The sequence below is a fragment of the Nilaparvata lugens genome, chromosome Y, assembly GCF_014356525.2.
Source record: "Nilaparvata lugens isolate BPH chromosome Y, ASM1435652v1, whole genome shotgun sequence".
Classification (NCBI taxonomy): domain Eukaryota; kingdom Metazoa; phylum Arthropoda; class Insecta; order Hemiptera; family Delphacidae; genus Nilaparvata; species Nilaparvata lugens.
The window spans coordinates 6,529,128-6,542,531 of record NC_052519.1 but is presented as its reverse complement, the minus strand read 5'-3'; the positions used below and the strand labels follow the sequence as shown (position 1 = coordinate 6,542,531).

At 30.8% G+C, this 13,404-nt stretch overlaps 1 protein-coding gene across 1 annotated transcript; it reads right to left on the bottom strand.

Moving 5' to 3' along the window:
- Positions 1 to 2,687: 2,687 nt before the first annotated feature.
- On the bottom strand, positions 2,688 to 8,367 carry LOC111053738. The gene is made up of 5 exons (XM_022340656.2): positions 8,108 to 8,367; positions 7,095 to 7,202; positions 6,811 to 6,915; positions 5,992 to 6,096; positions 2,688 to 5,466 (listed from the first exon to the last, which is right to left on the bottom strand). The coding sequence occupies exons 1-5, from the start codon at positions 8,204 to 8,206 to the stop codon at positions 3,340 to 3,342; spliced, it is 2,544 nt and encodes an 847-aa protein (XP_022196348.2). The 5' UTR covers positions 8,207 to 8,367; the 3' UTR covers positions 2,688 to 3,339.
- Between the last annotated feature and the right edge of the window lie 5,037 nt (positions 8,368 to 13,404).

Genomic DNA, 13,404 nt, shown 5'->3' with positions numbered 1-13,404 from the left:
TCTTGAATCGGCTTTTGGTACAGTTTTTATATGAACAACGAGTATTTGGCATGATAACTAACTATGAATTATTCACATCTAACTATATTATATAAAAACTTAATATTAAATTAAAAGTTAATCATTAAAAAATGTTGAACCTTCATTTTAGTTTCAATCACTGATACATCAAACAATCAATTCAATCTTTATACAGAGACCTCATTCACTCACGAAACCTTTCCACTTTGAAGAACGACTGAGAAATGCTCTCACAGAATTCTTTTCCGTTTTTGAAAGTCACGTTTGCAGGCAGATTTTGGCCGAGGGTGGAAATTATGAATAGAAATACTTTACGGTCATTTCCATTCTCTGTGTTGATTCACCCTCCTCTGGCCAAAAACAAAATAATGGACTGGGAGTGTCTTGAAACGTGTGTAGCTAGTTTTACTAGAGGGAATTATAAAGTTGGTTTCATTTTAATTCTCAGCTAGTTTTACTAGGGGGAATTATAAAGTTGGTACCTCCATGAAGATCCAAGAAATTAGAATTATAGATTTGATGAAAAATGTACAATCCTCTGCCATTATTATGTGGTTAAGTGGTAGAGTGGACATTAATGTCCTAATTTCGTCACGTAATCAAATAAAAAAGTTATTCTATTACTATCCACATAACAAAACAAGATTTGCAAAAATAATAAATTGCAAATTTTATAAAGAGACAGCACTAAAATATAATTAATTCCATGCTACTTTGCAGCTTACACAGAAGTTACAATTTAATATAATTCTTGACTGTAAATTGAGAATAGAACAGGATAAAGGATTGATTACAAAGATTAACTGGATGTGATTAGACACCTAATAATAGTATATTATAATTATGGTCGCACTACAATATGTGGCCTTCTTTCCACCAAACTTTGTAATCAATACATTTTTCATAACCACGTACAACTCATTAAAATTAACAATTTCTCAGTTTGAGAAATACTAAGGCTTATTACGGCTTGATTACAAGCTTAAGCTTATTACATTTGATTATTTCAGCTTATTACAAGCTGATTACATACTTAAGCTTATTACATTTGATGAATAAAGTATTTCATATGTATTAGACTTCAACTTATGTATGTGGCCTTCTTTCCACCTAACTTTGTAATCAATACATTTTTCATAACCACATACAACTCATTAAAATTAACCAAAAATTAACAATCCTCAGTTTGAGAAATACCAAGGCTTATTACATTTGATGAATAAAGTATCTCATATGTATGAGACTTCAACTTACTTTTTATTTTAAAAAATGAAATGTAATAATGAAATACTGTAATATTTTGAATTATTTGGTAAGCCTACAGGTGAGACAGAAGGGAGAATCATTTTATATTATGGACAAAAAGAAAGGAAGGGAGAGAGGCGATAGTAGGCTATGTAAATAAGATGTCCAACTACACTTGGACAGTTGCCAAGCACAATAATTATGGAGATTATTTTAAGTGAAACACCAGCTAATGTAATTTTTGTTAACAAGCATTGGCTCCTAGAGGATGAGATTTCTTTGTATGTTCCTGAAGATTTTGTATTAGCTAGTTGCTACTGTAGACAATCACCGTATGGAGGCTCTGCAATATACGTGGCTAAAAGTATGCTGTTTGAACAGCTAGATGTTGAAAGGTACTGCATTGAAGCTGCTTTTGAAGTTTCAGCTATTAAGATGTCTAAATCTGAGGTGATAATATTATGCATATACCGTCCTCCTAGTTCTAATTTTAACCAGTTCATTTTAAATCTTGAAAAAATGTTATCTGATTTGACAAACGGACCTAAACATTTTAAACATATAGTTATTACAGGAGACCTAAATGTAGATATCTTAAAAGAAAATGATAGTGCTGGTATTGAATTGTTGAATCTACTAAGATCATTTGATATCTACTGTGTTCATAAATGTCCTACCAGATTTAATTCTTGTCTTGACATTGTAGCATCAAATATTTCAGCCAACAGTGTGGAGCTAAAGTTTGTAGAACAAGACATGATCTCTGATCATGCAGGTATCTGGTCTACTTTCTATTTGGATCCTACATCAGAGGTTGAAAATGATGACGCATGTAGTAGAACATACATTAAGAAGTGTTTTATTACTCTAGATAATCTAAACTATTTCAGACAGTTATTGACTACCGCAGACTGGTCTGATATTTATACCAAAGATGTAAATAGTGTTGTTAGGAATTTCTTATATATTTTTACAAAGTATTTCAATGTTAGCTGTCCATACATAAATGTTAGAAATATAAATGGTAAGAAGAAAGCATCTGTGATAAACTGGTTTACTCCTGAACTTGATAGTATGCGTAAACTACTTCTTTTGATATATAACAAATGGAAGAGCACTAATAACCTTGAGTATAAAATTATGTTCAAGAATTTAAAGATAAAATACAAGAAAGAGATTTCTAGGGCAAAACTTGTAACTAATGGTAAATTTATAGCTGAGGCTAAAAATCAATGCAAGGCAGCCTGGCAAATTGTCAAAAATGAAGGTAATCTGGTAAATTCAACAAAACAGGTCATTCCAATCTCTCCTGAGCAGTTTAATAATTTTTTTGTTAATGTGTCATGTGCTACTGGTAATATTCAAACAAATAGTAATAGTACAAATCGTACCTTGAGAGTAATAAGGCCATATCTCGAAAATCTAATTTTTTCAGGAGAGCAATTTGAAAGTTTCTATCCTTATTATAAAATACTTTTCATCATCCTAGATCGATTGTGATATTTTACACTCTTATATAGATATCTAGCAATGTTTAAGCATATTTCCAAAGTAAATTAGAAAGAAAGAAGGTCGAATAATTATTAAAAAAAAAATTGGTATCAATCCTCACACAGTTATTTATTCTGATAGATGGAGAAAAGATACACAATTTTTTCCAAAAGCACTCAAGAATCTACAATAGTTTGTAACCAGCATTTTGAATAACTATAGCAGAAATAAGTACTGATGAAATAAATATGGGATTTTAGATATTATTTGAAAAATTGTGTATCTATAAATTGAAAAGTGATAGATTTTTGCTTCGTTTGGCTAACAGCTTTTTAACCCTGTTATCTGCTCTATAATAAATTTCCAGTGGATCTGAAATTACTTGGAACCTTATCAATCTACATCCTAATCACGCATAAGTCTCAGACTAATTTGTGAGCTTCATTCACTGAGAAAAACAAAACGTCTGTGTAAAATAGAATGATTGTCATGAATATTATAATATTAAAAACATGAGAATGGGGGTGAATTAATAATAATGACTGTTTATTTAGAATGACATTTATTATTTAGTTTTATAATCTAATAATCATAATCATTTTCATTATTCATTAACTCGTCTGTATTTTCAGCTGGTGCACAGCACTGTTCAAAAAATTTGTGGTGAACAGACGGAATTATTGCAATGTTTTTGCATAGATCAAGCAGATCTTTATGTTTTTCTGTTGATATTTTCGGAGCTTCATTATAAGCATTCTTCAGACGAAGTGTCAATGCTTGTCTTCCTCTTTGCCTTCTTCTCAAATTGACCTCCTTGTAAGTTTCTTGATCAAATTCGGTCTTATAAAAAAATTTGTTAGGTTCACTTTTTTTAACATGAATGATTCTAATCTCATTCCAACAAACCTTCTCACCCTCTTCGTTTGTTCCCCAGTTACTTCCACATTGTTTCGATAGATCTTTGAAGTCTTTAATGTCAGTAGTGTCTGGTTCATTAACAATAAACGGTTTCCCCGATTTTTTTGCTGATTTGATCACCCCACACCACTGAGCTGGAACGTAGATGGGTCCAGATTTCAATATACGTTTTTTCTCATTCTCTATTACCGAGTGCATCGTGTCACCCTCATTCTGTGTATGCCCTACGATAAGGAACTTGTGTGTTATCTCCTCAATTTCTAAATGTGCTACAGCAAAACAATACAGAGCAACCATTGATTTGTTTTTGTTCTGCCCAGCACAGTTGTCTGAGTAGAAGATAACTCTTTTTTTGTGGCAGTAGTCTTTCAAATATGAATAAACGAATGTTGCTATTTCGTTGACACCCCTACGTGCTATATTCTCTGACCAAAAATTACAATATCCCTGTTTTTCTTTAATGCTGAAAATCGTGAAGTTGTAGCAATTGAGCTTTCTTTTATAATAAAACACGGATACCTCACCACAAGGGACAGGGAGTACCGCCTGTAAATCAAAGCATGACACAATTGTATCAATGTCAGAACTGTTGACATCATTTTCCTTTTCTTTCCTACTTAATATTTTATTTTTCTCATGTGCTTCAAATTTCTCTTTCAACTTTATTTTGTCTTCGCTATCTGCATTCTTAAATTTCTCACAGAATGCACATAAATCTTTTTTAGGCATGAAGAAAGAAAGATCAAATTCATTGTTGAAAATATACCGGTACATTGATTCCGAGACTTTCTTGCTGGCTTCAGATTCTTTCAGGCTTTCAATGAATAGACGATACATCTCTCTGATATTCAAGCTACCATCTAAAAATTCTCTCTTCGTTTTTTCTCTCAAATAGTGAGATTCAATTTTTGGAAAGCTACTGATGTGCTTCCTCACCATTTCTTTTAGCTCTTCTTCTGTGCAATGTTTTGTATGCTTGCCTTGTTTTGATTTTTTCAGTACACCTGAAGCCTCATCCACTCTCTTGTAGCAATTGCGAATTACTTTCTCTGAAATATCAAGTGTTTTCAAAAAAAAATCCTTACATACTCTTACCTTATTAGTTGAAAGATAATAAGCGATGTTGCTAGAACGATTTCTGATCGATTTAAGTAGCTTTGATTTTTGTTCCAATTTTTCAGTGTACATCATGATGAAGTTATGCTGGCGGTCACGGTCACCTTGTTCCCAATACGCTTTGTTGATATCTATTTGTTGATCGGCTGTAATTTTGCTTGGACATTTTATGCGACACTTCACACTACAGGTTCCTTTCACAGCCCTTGCTGGTACACATTTGTTCGATTTTGTTTTGTATGACTGACCAGTGTTAACTTTAATTTTCTTGATGACTGACTTCCATTTTAATTCATTCCTCTTCCGTTTCCTAGTTGGCAGTGGGCTGGTTTCACTTCCATCAATTATTGTTGTATTAGAAAAATCAGAGACCGTTTGGCTGGCTTCACTTACACTTGCATCCACATTCACTTCCATTATTTGTCTATCAATAGCAGTAGCAGGAAGAATTGACGTAGTATCATTGTTTGTGGCGATTTCTTCTCCAATATTATGTAATTCATTCTCTGATACTTCATTTTCAGAATCATCAGAGTTTGATGGCAGATAATCCTTGTCTTTGATGCAATCTTTCTCATCTGATGAAGAATTCTCATTGTCTTCAAAGTTGATTATTCGTGTACTAGACATACAAGGAAAGTTTAGAAACTCTTCGAGGGTTGCATCTTCTTCATTCTGTAAATGAAACAAAGATATGCTTAGTAGGAACCCCATAATAAATAATAATTATATAACAATCAAGTTCCAAACTAACAAAAAATCTCCACATTATTATCTTATACCAATGATTCCACATTACAACATACAGTATTACATCAGCAAAATTTACACACTATTATGATGTAATATTTTCTCATCACAGCATGACATAATAAAATAATAATTATACCTCATTTAAAGAAATTGGCAAAGTATACAATACAATAAATTATGGTAAGAGAAACAATACCATTGATAATAAAATAATAAGTAAGTCAATTATTGACTTACTCATTATCATTCTTCTTGAATGTTGAATTTGCCTCTCCATACAGATAAATAACAAAAAATGTGAAATTTTAGCAATCAATCTTTCTATTCAAGGCATGCATAACATTGTACATGGAGGCATCAGTATTTCACCTAACTATATTGGAAAATTTATTCAATAAATATAACATTTTGTAAATAATCTAGTGATTTTATTTCAGTGATTCTTACCATTTCTGTGCAGTTGGCAATTTCGAGCATTTGATCTGTTTCAGGTTCTGGAAAGACAACAATCTCTATTTCCCCAGTACTGCTCAAGCATCCATTGTCATGAACCTGCACAAAATGTTTTTTTATTGTGTGTTTAAAAAAGGAATAGAAAAACCTAGTTTCTTATAACTTTGACATAACAAATTGAAAGTACTGTATGTTGAGTTGGAATTTGGGACACTTAAACTTGTTATTATATTTTTCACTTCATAATGATGAGAATAATTCTAAAATTGATTTGAATGTTTATTATAACAATAAATAATACAATTCGAATACATTGGGGAAATTTGTATCAAATCACAGGTCTTTCTACACCTAAATAATTTCAATTTGTCAACTTCTATGGTATAGTCAGCTGAAGTAAATCTATTCAAGATGGAAATAGTAGTACCTACAACATGGTACAATGGATTATACTATTAATAATATTATTACTCATTAACAATCTTGAATGTCGAACTCGCCACTTCTTAAAAATATTGGTCAATTCTAACCAGAAATAGTTAAATATATTCGGTTATTACAGCATACAATGTGGAATTTGATTCTAACCACTACTGTGCAGTTAGCCTTTAATCACATTTTTCGTGAATTGTTCTGGAAGCCTGTCTCGTTCGACTTAATTATTATATTGGAAAATATAATAACTAAATATATCATTTTCCATTTATATTTTAATATCTTTTCTTACTAAGCTTTGATAAATACTTCTGTAAACTCGAATCATTTTAGTAATTATCAAAATAATTTAGTAATTTTTATATCAGCGATTCTCACCATTTCCGTGCAGTTGGCCATTTTCTGCAATTGATCTCCTTCAGGCTCTGGGAAGGCAATAATCTCTGTTCCCCCAGTACTGCTCGAGCATCCATTGTCATGAACCTGCACAAAATGACAATAATTGCAGAATGAAATAATATAAAATGGCATAGAAACACACAGTTTCAAAGAACTACTATATGAACAAATTAGAAGAAATTATTGTGTTTATTAAATGTTAATTTGTTATTTCATGTATAATGAAACATACAAATAAAATAATTATAAATAATAGTTCTTACCACTTCTGTGTAGTTGTTCATCTGTGCCGTAATTGTATCACCTTCTAGTGGTTGGATGGCAATAATCTTCATTCGATCACTAGTGCCAGAACAGTCATTGTCATTAATCTGTGAAAGGAATCAATCAAGAGTTAATATGCGATACTAAATACATACATATACTGAAAACGTTAACTAGTGAAAGATCAGTTGCGGGGGGCATCATATAAATAGCTGAGTGAATAAAAAGAGCCTCAAAAAATGCAGTTGTTATTCGCAAGTTCATTTGTTTATAGGCTTGAAAATTCTTTACTCCAAATTATAAATCTTATCTTATACATTTAGTGCGTAAACTGATGTTTAATTGGAATTTCAAGTAATGAATTCATTTTTTTCTAAATAGCCCATCTATATTTTTATAGCCCATCACATGTAGCGAGAATGAAATAATCGAATCTATAGGCTACACTATCTCTATCAAGTTAGTGATGTTGACAAGTGACAACTCAGTTGTGCTTAGCTGTGTACGTTCAGCACTTGTAGACATTGTTGGTATTATGAAAATCGAATTTTCAAATCAGAATATTAATTTATGAGGATTTTTTATTCGAAATTTTGCGTGGGTAATTACCTACTCACGGATTTTCGGTGTAGGTAGTACTATGTACCTACCATACCCACGTGTTCCGTCGGCCCTGCTTTTACAATATGTTTAACAGTAAAAATACTCTATTCTCAATGAATTTAGTTACTCATGGAATTCAGTATATTTTTATAATGGTTCCAATAGAATAGATTCCAAACCAAAGTTGATCATGTTTTGAACAAATACGGTAGCCTATAACTTAGTATTTGGGCTAGTTTTGAGCTCTAAATTCCAAATGGATATCTATTACAGACAAAACTATTTCTGTTTATTAGAAAAAATAAAATATAATCACAAAGAATTATTAACAACTGAAATAATTTTCAACTACTTAGGCTAATAAAAACACTTTCTGGAAATTGATTTGTAGGCTATAGGTTAGACTTACCTTGGTTGATGGAATAAGAGGTTTCAGCATGTTCATTATTTTCCCAGATCTACTAGGGAATATAATTGGGGGATTCTCCTTTTCATCGTCGGATTCCATTTTTCACTCCAAACAAAACTCAATAAAAATAATTTAAATTATAGAAATGCGTCCTCGTGTTACACCGTAGCAACGAACCAAGATACCAACGATTTGACTGTGTACAAACTGTGAAACAGCAACACTGTTACCAACTACAAGGTTGTATATCAAAATGTGGCGTCGACGAATATCATCTGTTCAAAAGTGTTGCAAGTAAGAAGGTCCTATGTCTAGTTGTGGCTTCTATCAATGTAACATCTGAGAGGCTCGAAGCTTATAAAGCCATAAACTATAGATGAGGCCTTATAACATACAAATGCATGTTGACTAAATGTCAACGATGGCCATAACTATAGTTGTGTCTCTATTATTCAAAACCAAGTTTCCGATTTCCAAGCAACCAACTAGCTAAATCAACATATGGCATTATTACAGCAATGGTTCTGACTTATTTGCAACAATTTTTTTTTAAAAAATGCTTTTTGACGACAATCTATCCGTTTTCAAGATGTGGCTTTATTACAGTGAATGGAACTGAATCTGAGCTTTCTTGTCATGTAAATAACTCATTTTTCAATTTTTTTGAGATATGGCCTTATTACTCAGATTTTACTTACATCCTCAGATTTTGAGTGACTCATTCTATTTATAATAAGACTAATGATTGTTTCATCAACCTTCTTAAATTTAAAATTTTGGTTATTCAGATTACTATTGATACTATTATTTAAAAGATCAGAGAAGTCTACATCATTAAAATGAATGTAGACTTCATTCATTTTAATGATGTAGACTTCTCTGATCTTTTAAGTAATAGTATCAATAGTAATCTGAATAACCAAAATTTTAAATTTAAGAAGGTTGATGAAACAATCATTAGTCTTATTATAAATAGAATGAGTCACTCAAAATCTGAGGATGTGTATTGTATACCAAATTATTTGTTGAAAAATGTAGTTGATGTTTTTATATCTGAACTGACTTATATTGTAAATTATATACTGAGTGAAGGAGTTTTTCCTGATTTTCTAAAAGTTGCCAAAGTTACACCTGTTTATAAGAAGGGGGATCCTAATGAACCCCAGAACTATAGACCAATTGCAATTGTACCTATACTAAGTAAAATCATTGAGACATGTATTGTAATTCAACTTAATGAATATTTTGTTAACAACCAGCTGTTCTATCCTTCTCAGTATGGCTTTAGACCGAATCATAGTACTATTGATGCAATTGAAAAACTTGTTGGATATGTTTTGAATGGTTTTGAACTCAAGCAACCAGTTGGATCTTTACTATTGGACTTAAGCAAGGCATTCGACTGTGTCTCTCACTCTATACTCTGCAAAAAACTTGAAAAGTATGGTATTAAAGATAAGGAGCTCATGCTGATCAAGAGTTATTTGAAAAATAGAAAACAAATGGTTAGCTTGAATAGTGCAAACTCAAATTTCCTTGATGTAACCATGGGGGTTCCTCAAGGATCAGTCCTTGGCCCTTTTCTGTTTCTGGTCTTTGTAAATGATTTTAGTAAAAATGTTTCTGTCTTTTCAATATTATATGCAGATGATACCACTCTGGTACATAAGGACGTTGATATAAAAACTGTTCAGGATACGCTTGGAAGGGTTATGGATGAGTCTAAGGTATGGTTCAATACCAACTTACTTAAGGTAAATGAGAGCAAAACAGAACAAATAATATTTTCTCTCAACAATGTAAGTACTGGTAACCTGAATCTGAATGATGATGTTTTCAAGCCTGTAAAGTTACTAGGAATGTACTTAGATAGTTAACTCAGCTGGGAGTATCAACTAGTGAATTTATGTAAAAAGCTCTCTAGAGTAACATTTCTCTTACGAAGACTGAAATATTGTGTAAACCTTGATGTAATTAAAATGATTTACTTTGGTCTCTTCCATTCACACTTGATTTATGGAGTAAAACTGTGGGGCAACTCATCTTCTTCAAAAAAAGCATTTATATGGCAAAAGAAAGCACTTGAAGTTATATTTGGTATGAAATACAATGAATCTTGTAGAGGAATTTTTGTAGAACACAAAATTATGACCTTGCCTTGTCTGTATATATATTATAATTTAATCTCAGTAAAGAAAAATCTATCTAATTTTGATAAAAATATTTCTATACATTCACATTATACTAGACATAGGGACGATATAACTAGACCTACAGTTAGATTGACTAAAACTCTAAAAAGTCATAAGTACCTACAAATTCGCATGTTTAATTTACTACCAGATAATGTTAAGAAGTTACCATTGAAAACGTTTTGTATTTCTGTTGATAAATGGCTCAAGTCTGAAGCTTTCTATTCTGTCAATGAGTACCTGGAATATTTCAATGTATATGTGTAATTTTGTTCGTTTCTATAGTCCAACTCGTGTTATTTTACTACAATAATTCAATGTGTATTTGTAAATTTGTTCATTTTATAGTCCAACTTGTGATATTTTACTTATTATTGACGAAGCCTATTGCTTACATTTCTGTAATGTTGTTTTATGGCCAATAAAATTCTTGATTCTTGATTCTTGATCCATATATCGGAACAATAAGTTGAAACTGTTATACTCAGTGAATGAGAAGCCTGATATATATAGCATAATGATTAGAAATAACGCTTTCAAGAATATGTGATGCATTTTATAATTGAATGTTGCTTATTACAATATACCCTTTTTCTATAGTGCTTGCAAAGAATGACTTGCATAATTATTTCACAACAAAAAATAAAGAAATTTCAAACTTTTAATTCTGGAGAACACTTCTTAATCTAGTTTTCCAATTCCCTATGCATAAGAGTCGCACTGGAATAAGATTAATTCAATTTTGTTTGTAAAATTGCTGCATTTTCATAAGGGTTTGAAGGAATATGAAACGTTTTTGACAGAAGAGAACAATGGGATGATATTTTGGCAGCTGTAGCCTATCGTTTAAAAATATGTTTTCCATAAGGTATCAGAATAGAATGTATTTCACTGTTTTCCTATCTCTTAAACATTTGCTCAAACATGAACATGTTCTATAGGACATGTTTACAACCCATATATGTCAAGGATATTTTTGATTAATTCATTGTGATTTTGAACTTTTGGTCTAGGTTTACAAAATTTAGTAGGCCAATAAAAAATGGTTGAAATATCGGGATACAACTGTTTTTTTCATAAAACTAAGTATGTACCTACAGTAACTATTAAATTTTACTCATAAATCTAAAAAATAAATTTAGTACCGTTTTTATATAGAGCCTTATTTGTTTACTTCTATAGGCCTAATGAAAGAGGAGTATTTCAAGTTAAAATTAGTCTATGCTACAAAATTTGGAAACCCAATATTCTTACTTTATTTTTAGTTCTTTTGAATGTTTGAACGAACAGCTGGCGTGACTTTCTCGTCTGACTATTGTATAGTAATGGACTATTTTTATCTAAAAAACAGTCATCACCTCGCCTTGTGATTCAAAATATCAATGTGTATAACAAAATATCAAATGTATAACATTATTAGATGTGCACTTGAGAAAAATTTCTGTACTTGTTGTTAAAAGCAATTCCCTTTTAACCATGCAACATCTGTATCAAATAACTATGTGGTGGCAAAATTTCATCTGCCTTCATATTATAGAATTTCTTATTAAAATTTATAATACCTTATGTTCCAGATTCTATCAAAAAATCTTGTGGGTCGACTGTGGGCATTGAGACCCAAATTGAAGATGCTATTAAGTATTGGCTAAAATATGCGACAGAGTATTTTCAGTGGAGAAAAAAACAATCTAATTTCGTCGGTAATTAAAAAGTATTATGAAATGAAAGTGGAAAGTTATTTTGAAAGTCCCTTTCTATTGAAACACTGTAATAAAATATTTGTTTCTCTATTGCATAAATCACAAACTATCATCATACCTGAAAACTAAAATGTAGGCGGGTTTATACGATGCCAATTGACAAGACAATAATATTGTCTTCTGAAATTTATAGCTGGTGTAAAGTATCAATTGAATCTTTTAATTCTAGAACCATCATCTAGGCATAGCTAAATAAAAACTAATTGACAATTATTATTGTTTTGCCAATTGGCATAGTTTAAACCTGGCATAAATGTCAAGTAAAAATTTAGATGATCTATATTATTTGCTAGAAAGAATTGAGCTATTTTTGCTCACCACAGATAAAATTATCATACTAAAAATTAAAGATTTTTAAACAACTGCTGAATTCTTGAAATAATAGTTTTAATTTATGTTTCTTACAGACATAAAATGTTTTTGAGCTTGGCAGAGTATATTAAATTACCATGGTAATTTGGTTGTAACCATCTTAGTTCTTTAAACAACCTTTCATCATACTATTTTTGTGGATCAAAATTGGAGTAATATGGAAATAGAAAGAAAAATAAAAATCTCAGTATCCTTTTTGAATCATTTAAATAATGATTAATAATAGTGATTAAATAATTCAAAAAGGATACTGAGATTTTTATTTTCCTTTCTATTTCTATAAAAAGTAGCCCTATACAGAAAAGAGATGAATTGCAATTAGGGTAGATTCCTAACTCCACCATCTTTAAAGGCAATCAATTAAACAAATAGTTGGGAATAGTTTTCTGGTTTAACATTAGTCAATAAATTCTGAATAAATAATTAAGAAATCTATCTATGATTTTTATTCTTGTCTTTTTCAAATTTTTGTAATGTATGAATTTTTTGGCAAATAAATTTCAAATTTCAAATTGTAAATATTTTACAAATAATTGTAAACCGGAAACATGAAACTACGAAAGTAGTTGCTTGTCGTACCGTAGCTTGTTTATCACCTCTTTGGACTTATACTTCACCTCTTTGGACTTGGAGTACCTACCTTACTTATACCTGTTAAGACAAGATCCTAGCTATTTTTCCAAGCTACTAGTAAAAGCTGGATACTGATACTGATGAATCTAGTACTGGTCAATGTCTCATTAATTTAAATTAGATTAAAATAATGTTTTCTAACAAAAACCAATAAGCAGTGTAACCTCTCGACTATCTTTGAGAGCTATCTTTATATCATTCAATTAATGTCTGATCAAATTAAATTGAGTTAATGTTTCCTTAACAGAAAACGTAGCCCCTAGACTGTCTTAGAAAACTTCTATCAAACAGTTAATGTCTGATTAAATCAAATTGAATAAATGTTTTTTTTTAACAGAAA